The sequence below is a fragment of the Ostrea edulis genome, chromosome 3, assembly GCF_947568905.1.
Source record: "Ostrea edulis chromosome 3, xbOstEdul1.1, whole genome shotgun sequence".
In the NCBI taxonomy this organism is placed as follows: Eukaryota; Metazoa; Mollusca; class Bivalvia; order Ostreida; family Ostreidae; genus Ostrea; species Ostrea edulis.
The window spans coordinates 95,790,221-95,806,988 of record NC_079166.1 but is presented as its reverse complement, the minus strand read 5'-3'; the positions used below and the strand labels follow the sequence as shown (position 1 = coordinate 95,806,988).

Genomic DNA, 16,768 nt, shown 5'->3' with positions numbered 1-16,768 from the left:
CAATCTCATAACTCCTATAAAGGTGAAGATAACGAACAGTGACCAATCTCATAACTCCTATAAACAATACAAATTAGAGGATTGAACAACCAGGGAACCCTAGATGGATGCATATTTTGCTTTGACGATACATTTTCTTTGAATACAAATGATTACAAAATATTACAATTTGTATAGTTGCATATATCACGTATGTTTTATGTATTGTATTTTCAGTTTCACTGCTTTCTTTAAAATTTGTTAGCAAGACAGTTGAAAATAAGGAAACAGAGATCTATCTTATTCTACAAAAACTGAATCTAGGACCCGGGCTATCTTGAAGGTTTACCTTTGAGTCCAATAATGGTTATGTGTCGAATTCCGGTAAGGACACCAAGCAGGAGCATGAAACATCGGAAGATAAACTGTTGTCATAGCTCTTCAGAATCTTAATACAATTAGTTTTCAAATACTGAATAATCATTTCAAAATATGTTTGAAAAGTATTTGCATTTAGCTTCTAGAAGAAAAAAAAAAGATTACATTTCGTTTACGAGAAATATTGTATTACTGTCACAATTTTGTGTGTGTTTTTTAAGAGTCTGATATGTAAAATGGAGATCAGACGAACAGGAGAGATATAGAGTATCTTTCGGACATAACACCCCCTTTGATATTTGTAGTGTCTTATCGAGGGAAGCAGGTTTCCTATGTTTATCTATTTTGTGTTGTGTCTCAGGAGCACAGAAGTTGTTTGTCTGTCTCATTCTTCAGAGAGTCGTCCAATCTCTTAGTAATATGTGTTCAGTAACAAAATCTTCTTTAAAGTAAAACTTTTGTAAAGGCCCATTATGTACTTGGCGTATACAAATGCTTTGACTGAGCTAAAAGGGAACTGTGAAGCTTTGTCAAGAAAACTAATATGGTCCAATTTCACCAAAAAAAACAACAGAATGATAAAAAAACCTGGCTACATATATTCTATGAATGTACTTACAACGTCGCAAAGTTATCTGATAATGGCTATCGAACACGTCACAGTATCTGGTATATAGTTAACAATTAGACATTTAGTAAGTGAGAATATCAACCTCTTTACTTAGGTAGAACATATATAATAATTTACCCTCTCGATGTAAAGATCATTTTGATATTGTTCTAATTTGCCTTTCTGTCCATGAGTTTTGCTGATTATATAGGCGTTTTTATAAAAAAATAAATAAAGGATTTGCCATATTATCGAAAGTAATGTCACAATCTTTGAACATTGAACCAAATGAATTACATATATGAAGGAAAATACCAAAGGCAATTGAAATCAAGTAACATTCAGACATGATATACCCATACTTTACACGACCGTTCCTCACGGTAAATTAAAGACTAGACTTTTTGATATCATAAACAGTTACTTCTTCAACAAGAATGGGAAACGGAAATATTCATATTTAGAGACCTGTCATACAAAACAAAATACTTTGTTAACCGCTATCCTGATTCCACGCACAAGTACTCTGAAGTACTCTGGGTGCATATTGTGTTCCTTTGTTAGCTGACCTGTTTCTATATTCATGCAAGGTGAAGATAACGAACAGTGATCAATCTCATAACTCCTATAAGCAATACAAAATATATAGTTGGGCAAACACGGACCCCTGGACACACCAGAGGTGGGATCAGGTGCCTAGGAGGAGTAAGCATCCCCTGTTGACCAGGGATATGAAGAATTTATTCGCAGAACAAGCTTTTGTGTATCGAATGAGTTGAGAGATAAAAACACCAAATGCAGGTGATAATGAAATATTGCTCCATAAATATGGGAAATTCACGTTAGAGAAGTTGAAATCATTCCGTTTGTCATAAAGTTGAGTTGTTAGTTTGCCGTTAATATCTACTTTCAATAAAATATCTAGGTATGAAGCAGAAGTAGACGCCTCTGTGGTGTCTTTCATTTCGAGGTTGCAGGGATATATCGAATCGACGTATGAATGAAAATTATTATTGTCAATAGATAAAACCCCGTCGATATATTTAGATGTCGAAATGAATGCCACAGCAAGATATTTTTTCTTCTCATGTAGAAACTTTTGAATACATTCAGCTTCATAAGTATATAAAAAGAGGTCAGGTAATACCGATTATATTGTATACAATACCTACAAAGCGCGACACAAAACGGAAACGTGATAATCCTTGTGGGTTATTTCCCTTTGCCCATGAAAGAACAGAACTGAAAATTTGCCATAAATTCAGAATCTTGATACAAATCAATATCAAATACTGAAAACTCATTTCAAAACGTGCTTGAAAAGGTATGTGTTATCAGTTTCTTAAAGGGAAAGCAAAATATTACATTCCAATTACGAGAAATATTGTTAAAAGACATGGATGATTGTCCTAAATTCATATATGTTTTTCAAGAGTCTGATCAATAACAATGGACAACAGACCAACAAGGAAGACGTAGCGCATCTTTGTGACACACAGTCTTCGTTGTTCGTAGCAGTGTCGTATCGAAGTGTCCTTCATGTATGACTTTTTACTACTGAATACGTCTGATGGTCACATTATCTGGTATTTGTGCTATCATGGTGGGAAGATAACCTAAATGTATTTGTCATTTCAAATGAACCAAAAGCTATTTAATATCTGAAAATATTAACATTCTTACCTAGGTATGACATGTAAAACTTATAAGATACCCATTCTGGTGCACCAGATGCGCATTTCAACAAATAATGTCTCTTCAGTGATGTTCAAGCTGAACTATTGGAAATGACAATAAACTTGTAAGAACTAGAAAAAACCCAAACAAACAACAAACAAAAACAAACAGTGCCAAAGATCTATCGTAATTTGTCCTTATAATGCAAGGATGAATTTCATATTGTTCAACTCATTTATAATACTAATAATAACGATACTTTTTGTTACTAATAAAAATAAAGGGCTTTTCGAAAACAAAAATCAAGAAATTTACATATATATGTTCTAAAATGTCCAATAAAAGTGTCCAAAAGAACCGATAAAATGCTGAAAAAAATTGAAGCGTTATCATGGTGAATATCTACCCGGAGATGAAATAAGAAGTTTTATGCATGGTGAAAGAGAGATAACTCAATATACACGCTATGACAATTTAAGATAAAAAAAAAACCGCCCTCCATGCATATGCAAATTCAAGGATGTATAGAACCGGAAATACTGAAGATATTCAATTGAGACTTGGAAGACCAATTGTATTTATCATTATTAACAGCACTATTTGTCTGTGATAAATCATAATTCTTGTTTCTAGTTTTTATAAATGTCACCCCCCTTGATTTTAAAACCTTGTATCTCGAAATGAATGGGAATGAACGTAGGTCACCACTAAATATTTCGTTTATCAAGACGAAATAAATCTAATTGAATAGTTTCATCGATTTCTAATGACCAATAAGAACGTTTTTGAACTCTTTTTAAAATCAACTATAAATCACCATCATGCTTCTGACACCGGAAGTGAAGAAACCGGAAGTACTTCAATGACGAATAAAACTTAACGTGTTCCATGAATATAACATTTTTTTAAATGGCAAGAGAGATAACATTTATTTTAAAGTATCAATTTTTAGCTTTTAAAAGGCCCTTAAGGAGTAAAAAACTGACCCACGGATCCACATTTTTAGATTGTTCTTTTGTTGCTTTATTCAAATTACGAAACAATTTGGGAATCCGATGCCGATTAAAAAGTTTCTATTCAAAATTATTTCTTACTATGAACCTTACAGTTCCCTAAACCCTGTTTGGATTCAGCATAAAACGTCTTCCTCTGTGAGGCATACTCATGACATTATTCAGGTAAAATATCACAAGGTTTGCTTGAGGACTTTTTGAGGAAACATGGCACAGAGATTTTTTATTTAACATTGAAAGCCCCATATGAAAATTGAAGGATTCATAGAACCGGATGTACTCAATGTGTTTCAATGAAACTTCAATGATAATTAGAACTTAACACCTTTCGACAACACCGAACAAGGATTTTCAATAAAATCAAAGGAGACAACTCCTAAGAACTTTTTAAAAAGTAACAGATTTTAAGCTTCAAAAAGCCCCTTAAGGAATCAATATACTGACCTACAATATCATATTTTTAGATTACCCTTTGGTTGTTTTATTCAAACCACAAAACAAGTTGGAAATCCGATTCTAAATAAGAAAAAGTTACAGTTCAAAGACTGTTTCTTACTCTGACCCCCACAGTTCCCTAATTCCTTTTAGGTTTTATTCCAAACCTTTTTCCTCTTTGGGGCATGTATTTATAAGTATTTAGGTAAAATATAAGAAGGGATAACAAACGGGATGATTTCAGCTTCTCCATTATCAACTTCCCATATTTATGCAGCAATAATCCATTATCACCTGCAAATGGTGTTTATATATCTCTACTGATTCGATATGCAAGAGCTTGTTCTGCGTATAGTCAGTTTTTAATCCGAAGTAAGCTACTGACAAAGAAGTTGATGGTACAGGGGTTTCAATAGTGTCGATTGAAGTCAGCATTTCACAATTTCTATGGTCGTTAAAATGACGTAGTTCGTCAATACAACCTCTCATTGAATCGAATGCTGTCTAACGTGTTTCATACCGATTATTAAGCCGTTCTTGACACACTGATGTCGACTGCAGATAACTCCGTTTACCTGATCAGGATATAGGGCCCACGATGGGTGTGACCGGTCGACATGGAATGCTTACTCCTCCTCGGCACCTTATCCCACCTCTGGTATATCCAGGGGCCCTGTTTGCCGAACTTTCTGTTTTGTATTGCTTGTAGGAGTTCAGAGACTGATCTTTGTTCGTTATATTCACCTTTCATAATTGCCTTTTCTACTGCCAAGGCTAAATATGAAAAAGAAAAACTAGACACAATGTCATGATGGATTAAAGGTGTAAAGAGGCATATAAAAATTCCGAATTAGACACATCAAAACAAAAGTACATACCATCTATCCTTCTGTGTTTAGTAAACCAGAGGTGATGAAAGAATTAGAAAGGTTAGATGAGGGAAATGGTGTGGTTCCAGCTGGCAAAGCTTGTAACAACATAGTCTTTCTTTGTAATACTCATTATTACAACTGTATTTTAAACAAACTTGGCATTAATTTCACTTTTTTTAATGTCAGACAGCATTTGTGAGAAAAAGCAGGTATGTTTCAACAAAATGTTTAGTTGCGTTAATGACAATCAAAATCCTGGAAAAGCGGTATATAGTATCGGATCTTCGGTAATTATGCTATTGTCACATTTTATGTCCAAAAACTTTTCTTAGTTTTAACCTTGTACAAGTTAAATGTATATAATTTTATTTATAACTTGCTTCCATACAAGTAGATTTGGTGGTGTTCACCAGATCTAAATTTAGATACCTGTATATATTCGTTTGAATATCAGTTGCGAGTTAGTTTGGGCGTAGCAAGCAAGGCGTGCACAGAGATATAGTAGGCACCCAGTGTTTTATAAATTGAGACTTCAGGTACTAATTCCTCATATAAACGAGATTGTCCTCTTCACTTCTGAGGTAAGTTGATCATTATTCAGTTTGTCTAATAAATACCGTAATGCGTTGCAAACAGCTTTGCCATTTTCCCTCATCCTACAACATTAGAGTAAAAGTAATTTCAAGTTTGTACTAGTGTCATAATCTATCGGTATTGAGTATATAAATATGGGTAGAACTTTATGCTCATGGAGTAGTAGTAAAGTTACATATGCGTAACGTTTTAGTATGTGTAGTACAGTGTACACTGTATATACGTCGTATAGCAAACTTTGTGATGTAGGGACTAACAGCCCAGTAGCTAAGTACTTCGTTACTAGCTTGAAAATACGGATGTATATTTAATTGCTGTTATAAAATTTAGAAATTCATTTCAAAATTAAGGATTATCTCCCTCGTGCATAGCTTTTATCCTTGGACGAATTTGGCCCCACTTTTTTTTTGGCACGCTGTTTTTGGCTATATTTAGGTCTAAAACTTCATAGTTATTTCGGATTTCAAACATTTCGGTTGAGCATCACTGAAGAGACATTATTTGTCGAAATTTGCATCTGGTGCATCAAAATTGGTACCGTATAAGTTTTACATATAGAAGTTAGTGGTAAAATGTAAAGCCACAGTAATAACGTCACAGTGGATTTATCAAATGTACAGTATGAAGTTTACGTAAATAGTAAACTGGTGTGTAACGATACAGTATGTATTCTTGAAGTGACATTTATATCATAGGTCCAAGGTACAACTAGACCTAAGGACGTCATTCCGATATCTCCCTCATGCATAACTCTTATCCTTAGACGGATTTCACCCCACTTCTTGGCACTCTGTTTATTCCCAAAATAGCTGTTACAAGTTTATTGTTTTTTCGAATTTCAAAAATTTCGGGTGACCATCACTGAAGAGACATTATTTGTTGAAATGTGCATCTGGTGCATCACCATTGGTACTGTATAAGTTTTACAGGTAAAATTGCCATTCGTTTGTTGCACCTCTGCCAGCCAAAATTTGGGAACAAGAACTACATTGTACGAGACTGGTTCACATGATGTGGTAGCATTCATTAATTTAGTGAAGTGTAATAAACAAATTGTACTATGTAAATATGTAAAAGTCAAGAAAAATATATTGTAAAGAATTGTTAAGTTTGTCATTTCTATTATATATTCTGTACAAGAACTTGGTCAATTTATGTCAACTATGAGATTTCACCTCTCTGTGTCATAAAAACAAACAAAATAGAATATTCAAAAGCGTGTGTTACAAGCAAAATAAATTAGTAGCTGTACACAATATGCAGATCTAGCAATTAAAATCAGCGGATACATTTAAGAACTGGGCAATCTATTTACACAAAAAGAAAATCATCGATAACATGAATGCATGCACAATATAATCCATTCTACATATGTACAGAATTAATGGAAAGTAATTAAACATAAACTTACATATCGTAATTCATAATGGTGAGAATCGACGATGAGGAAATAGAAATGAAAATTACAAATCATTCAGATATGATTTTAACAACGGTCTTAAGCGCATTGATTCGTTCAAAATTGATAGCAATAATATTCTTTAACAACTTTTGACATTTCAATATGAGTGAAAAATTCTCACAATGCTGTAACGCAACATACAGAAACCTATATAAAATTAAAGACACCAACTGTAATCATTCTGTCTTTCCATAAACCAGGTTCTTTAAAAATATTCTTTGCACGAAACACGGGAAATATAAAACAATATATCGTAAATTATGAGTTCCTTGCACATCAACGTTGGTCAATTTATAATTTTTGGCCAGTAAGAAAACGTGTCCCTGGGAAGACTCTCACTCATAACATTTACAATCTAAATCAGAACGGCGCTTGATTTAATTTAGGTATCAAGAGAACTACAAACATCAGCATTATGAACTTCGATCATTGGCAAAACTGTCACGTAGCTATGAGGACGAACCCTGAGAGGTTTGATGTACTCCGCTGATTCCCTTTCATCATCCGACGCATCGTAATCAGATTGTAAAACCTGAATCTTGTTTCCATCTAAGCTATCTTTACCGATGGGATGACTCCTGGAGTTGCAATTTTCTCCCATGTATTTTGCCAAATTCAATGAAAATTCTGAATCCATGTCTTCACCTTTTCCAGGTTCGTTGTTCTCATAGCTTGCTATTGAATCGCAGTGGTCTTCACTAACACCCTCCAGATCAGTTACATTGGGTAGAATAACTATGTAACTATTTCTTGTCTTCACAGCTGGTTCTTCGTAGCCATTGACATTAGATATTCCATTTCCTTGAGTATTAGCCACATCGAAATATATTTCTGATCCAGCATCATTATTTTCATTTTGATTTCCTGCGAGAATAGCCATCCTTTGATCATTCATATCACCTGTAATACTGGTATCGTTGGGATAAAGTGCGGATTCTTCGTTTTCTTGATTTATCTCCTGGATACATATTGTACTCGGACGTCCATCATTGAAGTCAGTATTCAACAATATAGGAGCATGGCTTCTCAAATCCATCAAGACAGAGGAAAGTTCAACTCCATGTTCAGGTCTGTTGCGCAATCGTGGATTAAGAACATATTCTGTGTACGATGGGACATAGTCATGATTTCTTAATCTGATGTTTTGAATTTCTTCATACACCACATCCCTCGTTTGCATTTCCACTGGGTGCTCGGTTTTGCATATCTTTCTACGTTGATATAACGTGGACACAGTTGAAAAAATTAGAATGGTCAAGATGCTTAACACCACAGCAATAATGATTACCGTCTGGGTAGATGTCTGTTTGACTCCTTCTAATGAAAAATAATGGTATAAAAGTAGACATTACTTTGCATTCACCTTTTGGCTTTATTCATAAAACATATTTTCTTCTGTTTACATTTAGTAAAAACATTTCAAACAGTTTTGCATATGAATATATTATTAGATTACATTTGACAATGTTGAAACTTCTCACCTGGGCAGACGTTTGAATTACATTTCCTATTAGCAATTTCTTCCACCGACCCCGTGCAGTTGAATCCGTTGTGTTCTGGAAGAGGGTTATTACATCTTCTTGTTCTGGATCGTGTTTGATTTCCTCCTCCACATGTAACAGGGCACGTGCTCCATTCACTGTAAGGACTGAATTTTGACCAACGACCATGAACTGCCAGTAGAAAAAAAAAGATTATAGAAATTCCCGGAAATCAGAATGATTAGAATCAGCACGTAAGAAAGAGAGGCATTCTGTGACAGATTTTTGTAAAGGCACATGTGTTCCTACTGAAGCATGCAGGTTTCATTTTGTGTGGTTAATGTAGTTTGAGGAAAATAAGATTAAATGAACTTTTGTTTTGCGTTATTTGAAAGTATGAAAAGTGAAAATAAAGATCAGTCATCAATCTCATAATTCTTATGAGCAATACAATATAGATAGTTTCGTAAACACGGACTCCTGGACACACTAGAGGTGGGATCAGGAGCCTAGGAGGAGTAAGCATCCCCTGTTGACCGGTCACACCCGCCGTGAGCCCTATATACTGATCATGTAAATGGACTTATCCGTAGTCAAAATCAGTGTGCAAAGAATGACCTAACAAACGGTATGAAACACGTCAGATAGCAATTGACCCAATGGTAGTTGGTATTGACAAACTAAATCGTTATAACGACCATGGATTTTGCGAAATACTGACTTCAATCGAGACTGTTGAAACCCCTGTATCATCAACTTGTTTGTCAGTAGCTTGCCTCGATTTAAAACAACCCTGACTATACGCAGAACAAGCTCTTGCGTATCGAATCAGTTAAGATATATAAACATCATATGCAGGTGATAATGGAATATTGTTACATAAATATGGGAAGTTGACGATAGAGAAGCTGAAATCATACTGTCATATATGTCATGTAGTTGAGTTGTCAGTTTGCCGTTAATGTCTACTTTCAGTAAAATATGAAGTATGAAGCAGAACTTGACGACTCTGTGGTGTCTTTTATTTCGAGCTCACTTGGATATATCGAATCGACAGTTACTTTGTTAAACACTACTCTGATTCCACGCACAAGTACTCTGAACTTGAAATTGAAAATATGCTAGGAGGTGCTTACTCTTCCTAGGCACCCGATCCCACGTCTGGTGTGTCGAGGGGTCCGTGTTTGCCCAACTATCTATTTTGTATTGCTTATATGAGATTGATCACTGTTTGCTATCTTCACCTTGCATGAATGAATGTATCATTATTGATAAACAAAATGTCGTTGATATATCTAAATGTTGAGTTGAAGGCTACGGCAAGATATTTTTTCTTCGCAAGTAGAAGTTTTTAAATAAATTCTGCTTCATATGAATATAAAAAACGGGCCAGCTAACAAAGGAGTACAATTCGTGGGAATTCCTACATACTGTATGAAGACCTGATCACCAGAGACCACGAAGATATTGTCAATGAGAAACTCTAGCATATTTTTAATTTCAAGTTCAGAGTACTTGTCCATGGAATCAGAGTAGTGTTTAACAAAGTAAGTTTTTGAATGACTGATCACTAGATATGAATATTTCCTTATTCCATTTCTGTTGAAAAAGCAACTGTTTATGATGTCAGAAAGTCTAGTCTTTAACATATCGTTTGGAATGGTCGTGTATAGTGTTGAAAAGTCATAGGTTTTAATGTTATTAATTTGAGAAAATTTCTGCGATTTCAAGTTTACTAAAAGTACTTTAATTTTTTTTAGAATCCACATTTGATTAACACCACTTCTGGAATATGTAGTCGCACAGTAAGTTTGAAATTTCTCCTTCACTGCTGTTATATTTTCGTGAGGAGCAAAGATAAGGGATTGGTAGAGGACTTACTGGATCCAGTGTTGAATTTTTACATGTCCGCTTGCACAATTTGTCCGCCTTCGCTATATGTCCGCCCAATTTTGACCAAAACTGTCCCTACATGTCCGCCTGCGCAATATGTCCGCCGAATTTTGTTTTCAAAGAGTCACTATATGTCCGCCTGCACTATATGTCAGGCCAATTTTTTTCAAAGTGTCACAATATGTCCGCCTGATTTTTGAAGAACTATTACAGTATATCCACCTGTATTAGAATTGGATTATTATATAACGTCGGCGAAAAAGACATAATATTTCGAATTCTATCTGTACAAAATACAAAATTCGACATTTTTTTTTGTAGGGAAGCCTGCGGAGGCCATTACATAGAAAAAAACCCTTATTTTATTGCGTTTAATCGCAAAACGTAAAATGTAAAAGTTTGCGAATAAACGAAATAAATATTGCGTTTAAACGCAATCTTTTGCGTTTAGACTAAATAATCATTGCGTTTAAACGCAAAGCTATTTGCCTTTAAACGCAATAAAAGAAAGTTACTGGCCTCAACGGACGTCCGTAATTGCTTTGTCCGCAATGTTGTATTTTCTTGATTTGTGCAACGGTGTGGTGTGTAAATTGTTGCATGCAACTGCAAGTTGTGCACTACATAAAATATACCATTAATTAAATGTTCTGTGTCATCCCCACCGAGTTTTATTTAACAATTAAACAATTCTGTGCTGGCACAATGACGCTTTGACGGACGACAGCTATCACCCATAACAGAGTCTCATAGCGGGATGGTCCGATAACGTGATTTGTTAATTCACGAATATGGCATGTGTTTTTTGTACTTTGTGCCAGTGGAACAATGTGTTGAGAACGCATGTCCGTGTCGGTTTGCTATATGACTTTGACTCTAGTTTAAAACGTGTAATGTCAGGTTAAACTTTAATTTTTAATTATATAAGTTACCACATGCTCTATTATGTCCGACGTACTTTATTTTAATAGCCACATATCGCGTTGTATGTAGTTCCGTTAACGTGACAGTGTTACTGTTTTATGCTATTGTTAGATCAACGACATGATATCTTTAGCAGGACTGTTTTAAGGAATGTGTTTGTTTGTTATACGCGACAATTTTTGTGCGATTACCTGCGTGTTGTTTAGAGTTACGTTAAACGATTGCATGTTGTGTGTAGTTGCGTTAGCATGACTATACGTTTTGTTTATAGTTTTGTTTATAGTTTAGTGTTGTGTACAGTACCGTTAGCGCGCTGTTTGCAGTGACATTAAACCATAGAGTGTTGTGTGTAGTACCGATAGCGTGTGTTTACAGTTACGTTAAACCATAGAGTGTTGTGTGTAGTACCGTTAGAGTAAAGTTTACTTCGGTTTTGTGTGTAGTATTGTTAATGTGATGTTTACTGAAAGGTGAAGATAACAGTGATTAATCTCATAACTCCTACAAGCAATACAAAAAAGATAGTTAGGCAAACACGGACCCCTGGACACCAGGTGCCAAGGAGTAGTAAGCATCCCATGTCGACCGGTTACACCCGTCGTAAGCCCCATATCCTGTTCAGGTAAACGGAGTTATCCGCAGTCAAAATCAGTGTGCCAAGAACGGCCTAACAATCGGTATGAAACAAGTCAGACAGCATTTGACCCAGTGATAGGTTGTATTGACGAACTAGATCGCTATAACGACCATGGAATTTGCAAAATGCTGACTTCAATCGAAACTGTTGAAACCCCTGTGCCAGTAACTTACCTCGATTTAAAACTGACTATAGGCAGAACAAGCTCTTGCATATCGAATCAGTTGAGATATATAAACACCATATGCAGGTGATAATGGAATAGTGCTACATCGATATGGGAAGTTGACGATGAAAAAGCTGAAATCATCCCATTCGTCATACAGTCGTGTTGTCAGTTTGCCGATAAAGTCTACTTTCAATAAAATATCTAAGTATCAAGCAGAAGTGGACGACTCTGTGGTGTCCTTTATTTCGAGCTCACAGCGATATATCAAATCGACATATGAATGAAAGTTATTATTGTTAATAGGCAAAACGTCATCGATATATCGAAGTGTTGAATTGAAAACCACAGCGAGAGATTTTTTCTTTTCAAGTAGAAGTTTCTGAATAAATTCTGCTTCAGGTGAATATAGAAACAGGTCAGCTGACAAAGGAGTACAATTCGTGCCCATGGGAATTCCAACAGACTGTTGGAAGACCTGATCACCAAAGACCACGAAGATATTGTCAATGAGGAACTCTAGCATATTTTCAATTTCAAGTTCAGAGTACTTATGCGTGGAATCAGAATGGTGTTTAACAAAGTAAGTTTTTGAACGACTGATCACTAGATATGAATATTTCCGTTTTCCATTTTTGTTGAACAAGCAACTGTCCATGAAGTCAAAAAGTCTAGTCTTTAATTTATCGTTTGGAATGGTCGTGTCTAATGTTGAAAAGTCGTAGGTTTTAATGTTATTGATTTGGGAAAATATCAGCGATTTCAAGTTTACTTAAAGTTCTTTAATATTTTCAGAATCCACATCTGATTAACACCACTTCTGGCATATGTAGTCGCACAGTAAGTTTGAAGTTTCTCCTTCACATCTGTTAATATCTTCATGAGGAGCAAAGATAGGGGCTTGGTAGAGCACTTACTGGATCCAGCAATGTATCTTTGTTTGTAAGGGATTTTATGTAGTTTAAGGATTCAGTATAGGTACGGTAACTCATTCACTGTTCGTTTTCTTCACCTTGCATTCATTCGACCCATTGAATGGGATATTAAATGTGTCTAACACTGAAGCATGATTTTGAAGAACTTCCATCTTTTGAAAGGGCAGTTGGAGTATAAGTACGATTACCAAAAGTGGAATTAATGCCAAGTTGGTTGAAAATACAGTTGTAATAATGAGCCTTACAAAGACAATGTTGTTACTAACTTTGTCAGCTGGAACCAAAACATATTCTTCATGTAACCTATCTAATTCTTTTATCACTTCTGGTTTACTAAACACAGAAGGATAGATGGTACGCACTTTTGTTTTCATATGTCTAATGCGGGATTTTAATATTCCTCTTATGCTTTTAACCCAATCTGACAATGTATCAAGTTCTTCTTTTTCATATTTAGCCCATCGTCTGGCATAATCCTCGACAGAATTCTTAATAGAGATGAAGTTCTGTCGCCAATTAAAAGACCGAGGCTCTCTGTATTTATGACCCTTTTAGACGTTGAACCATGGAGTGTTGGGTGTAGTACCGTTAATATGTTGTTTTCAGTTACATTAAACCATGGAGTGTTGCGTGTAATACCGTTAGTGTGTTGTGTACAGTTACGGGAAACACTGTTGAGTTCAATTGTTTGAGCTTGACTTATTTTTGTTTATTTTCATGTTCTTGTTAGACCAACGGCTACTTGAGTATAGGTGCGTCAGCGTAAGTTTGTGTTTGTTATGATTTAATCTTAGCTAATCTAGCGATGTGATGTTTGAAGCTGAGTTTGCACAAGTTCGTGTTGGTTATCATTCCGTGTTATCGTACGGCCGAAGACATTTTGTGTGTACGTAGTTGCATAAATGATTGAATGTTATTTTAAGACCAACGATGTGTTATTGCGTCTGCGTGATTTAAAGCTGGTTATTAAAGTACTGGGACGTGTAACGGTGTTGGGTGCAAGGTGAAGATAACGAACAGTGATCAATCTCATAACTCCCACAAGGAATACAAAATAGATAGTTGGGCAAACACGGACCCCTGGACACACCAGAGGTGGGATCAGGTGCCTAGAAGGAGTAAGCATCCCCTGTTGACCGGTCACACCCGCCGTGAGCCCCATATCCTGTGTTGGGTGTATTTTGTTGCGTAAATTTTAGAATCTAATGTTATTATTAGACCAACGGCATGTTATTAAATTGGATTGGTTTGGTTATAATCTGTGTTTTCTAACATAAATAATGAGAAAATACGGCATATGATAACACTACGTTAATTTAAACTGCGCGAATATTGGACACAATAATGTTGTGTTCTCTCGCATAGGCCTAGATAATGAGGAACTTGAAGTGTGGGGCGTTGTCATGGCGTGTTGTGTTGCCTAACACAAATGATAAGAAACATGAAGTATGAGGTGTTGTTTTGTCACATAATAACACAATTTTTACTTGAATAAGTGATACAACCGTGTTTTGTTTAAAAACTTTTAAAAAGTGTGAGGGGTTGTTATGTCATAGAATAACGCAATGTTTTCTAGATTGAATGTATATTTTTCTGTACAAGTTTATGGGATAGTGGTTCGCCCATGTTGTGTTCCCAAACGTAATTAATAGGAAACGAAGTGTGGGGTGTTGTTATGTCATGAAATAACGCAATGCTTACTTGACTGAATGTGTGATATTTTGCTACGCGAGTGTATGAGCTAGTAATGTAACTTTGTTGTGTTCTCTCGCGTAAATCTAAAAAAAACACCCAAAAACCTTGAAGTAAACGTAGAATAACGCAATGCTTAATTGTAATTATAATTTTCTGCGCATGTGTATGAGCTAGTGCGTCTATGTTGTGTTAGCTAATGTAGATAATTAAATTAAACGTAAGTGTGCGGCGTTGAAATAACGGTATGTTAACTCAATTCTCCGCGAATGTATGTCGTAACGTTGTTGTGTTTTCTTACGTGAATACATGTAATGAGATACTATATAGTAATTGCAGAGTGAAGCGTTGTTATTTTGTAAATTAACGCTACGTCATCTTTTAGGCATCCTTGAATGTATGAAGTAGTGAAGCAACCATGCTGTTTCCTAACTTAAATATAAAAAAAACCTTGCAGTGAAGCGCGTTGCTAAGTCATAGATCCTTGACTGAGAGTGATTCTTTTAGGTACAATGGTTTTAGCTAGTAACTCGATTGTGTTGTGTTTCCTAACGTAAATCATGAGAAACTTAGAAAGGTGAGGCATTGTTATGTCACACTAGTGTTTGTTTTCTGACGTAAATACATTAAATGAGATAGTTGAAGATCATTGCATCTAGTAGGTCATATTCAATGAAAGTCTCCCGACAATATGATGTAATCGTTACGTTTTAGGGGCATGGTTACAATTTGAACAGAAAATTTTTCAAATTTTATTTTCCCATTTGAAATGTTTACAATGCTTAATAACTAAGATATTTCTAATGGTCAACAAAAATGTGAATGACAATTATTGAGAGATAAATCACTCACATTTTTTTTGTAAACAAGGCCATGTTTTGTTTACATATATTGATCGGTTAATAACAACAAATACCTGTTTAAAACGAAATCAGATGTCACAAACACTAAAAACTATTAAATTGTGCTTACAATAAACTTTTAAATTGAAAAAATAAATAAATCTGCTTTGAACGAAACTTTTACTAGTATATTTCAGCTATGTAAACAAAAATTACACGGGACTTGTTAACATCACAAAAAATAGAATGTTGATCTCTGAATCTCATTGCACCTCGAAATTAGGAATATATGTACTATAGTTAAGCATTGTAAACATTAGAAATGTAAAATGAAATTTGAAAAATTTCAGCTCAAATCTTGACTATGCCCCTCTAATGATAAAACATAATCATAATAGGCATGTTTTTTTTTTCATACTTGTGAATAGTTATTACCGTTTAGAGGTAAAACATGGGATTTGTAGCTTATGTGTTTAAACAATGCCATGGGGAATTCCTATTAATCAATCAATATTTTTGAAGCACTAAATGTTATCAACACATACTTATGCTACTCACCACCTCTCCATCTTGAACCGACGGGGGTCAGTAAATTGATTGATTTAGAAAAAACCCCCACACTTTTAGCGTTATTTCATTGGTGAATACAGGTGTAGAATATCCACACACTCTGCAATTAACGGAATTCGGAATGGAGACAAGAGAACTGTACGACATCCTCAAAGGATTCCCTCTTTATGTACGTTTCCGGTGTTCCTGCACTGTAATATACACACCCTATCGCGCACTCGTCCGTGCCACCCTACTCCATACCTGATAATTGGATTATTAATTAATTGGATCAAAGACAATTTTCTTTAATCTATAGATATTCCCACACTTTCAATGTTCCCCTGTAACCTTCCAACTGTATGCTGGTCCGTTATTCATTCTAAAATGATATAATTCGAACTAATCAATTGATTGATAAATTTTACATTTTAGATATAAAAGAGCTATTTTATGATTATTTTGCGGGTCAATTTTTTCATAATATTTTCGAAGTAGTGCCTTTTTTGTATATAAAAAGCATTAAATATTCATATTGGTAAAGGTTTTTCGAGAATGGACACATTGCAACGGTTTTGAAAGCGAACTGAATTCATGCTACATGCATATACATGTATAATGCAGCCTCC

At 35.1% G+C, this 16,768-nt stretch overlaps 1 protein-coding gene across 1 annotated transcript; it reads right to left on the bottom strand.

Moving 5' to 3' along the window:
• Positions 1-6,762: 6,762 nt before the first annotated feature.
• LOC130053049 (uncharacterized) lies at positions 6,763-8,641 on the bottom strand. Its single transcript, XM_056159578.1, has 2 exons — positions 8,502-8,641; positions 6,763-8,337 (listed from the first exon to the last, which is right to left on the bottom strand). The coding sequence occupies exon 2, from the start codon at positions 8,198-8,200 to the stop codon at positions 7,403-7,405; it is 798 nt and encodes a 265-aa protein (XP_056015553.1). The 5' UTR covers positions 8,201-8,337; positions 8,502-8,641; the 3' UTR covers positions 6,763-7,402.
• Positions 8,642-16,768: the final 8,127 nt, after the last annotated feature.

What these genes read in the sequence shown, in the direction of transcription:
- LOC130053049 (XM_056159578.1), bottom strand. Translation starts at nt 8,200, where the DNA reads ATGCAAACGAGGGATGTGGTGTATGAAGAAATTCAAAACATCAGATTA.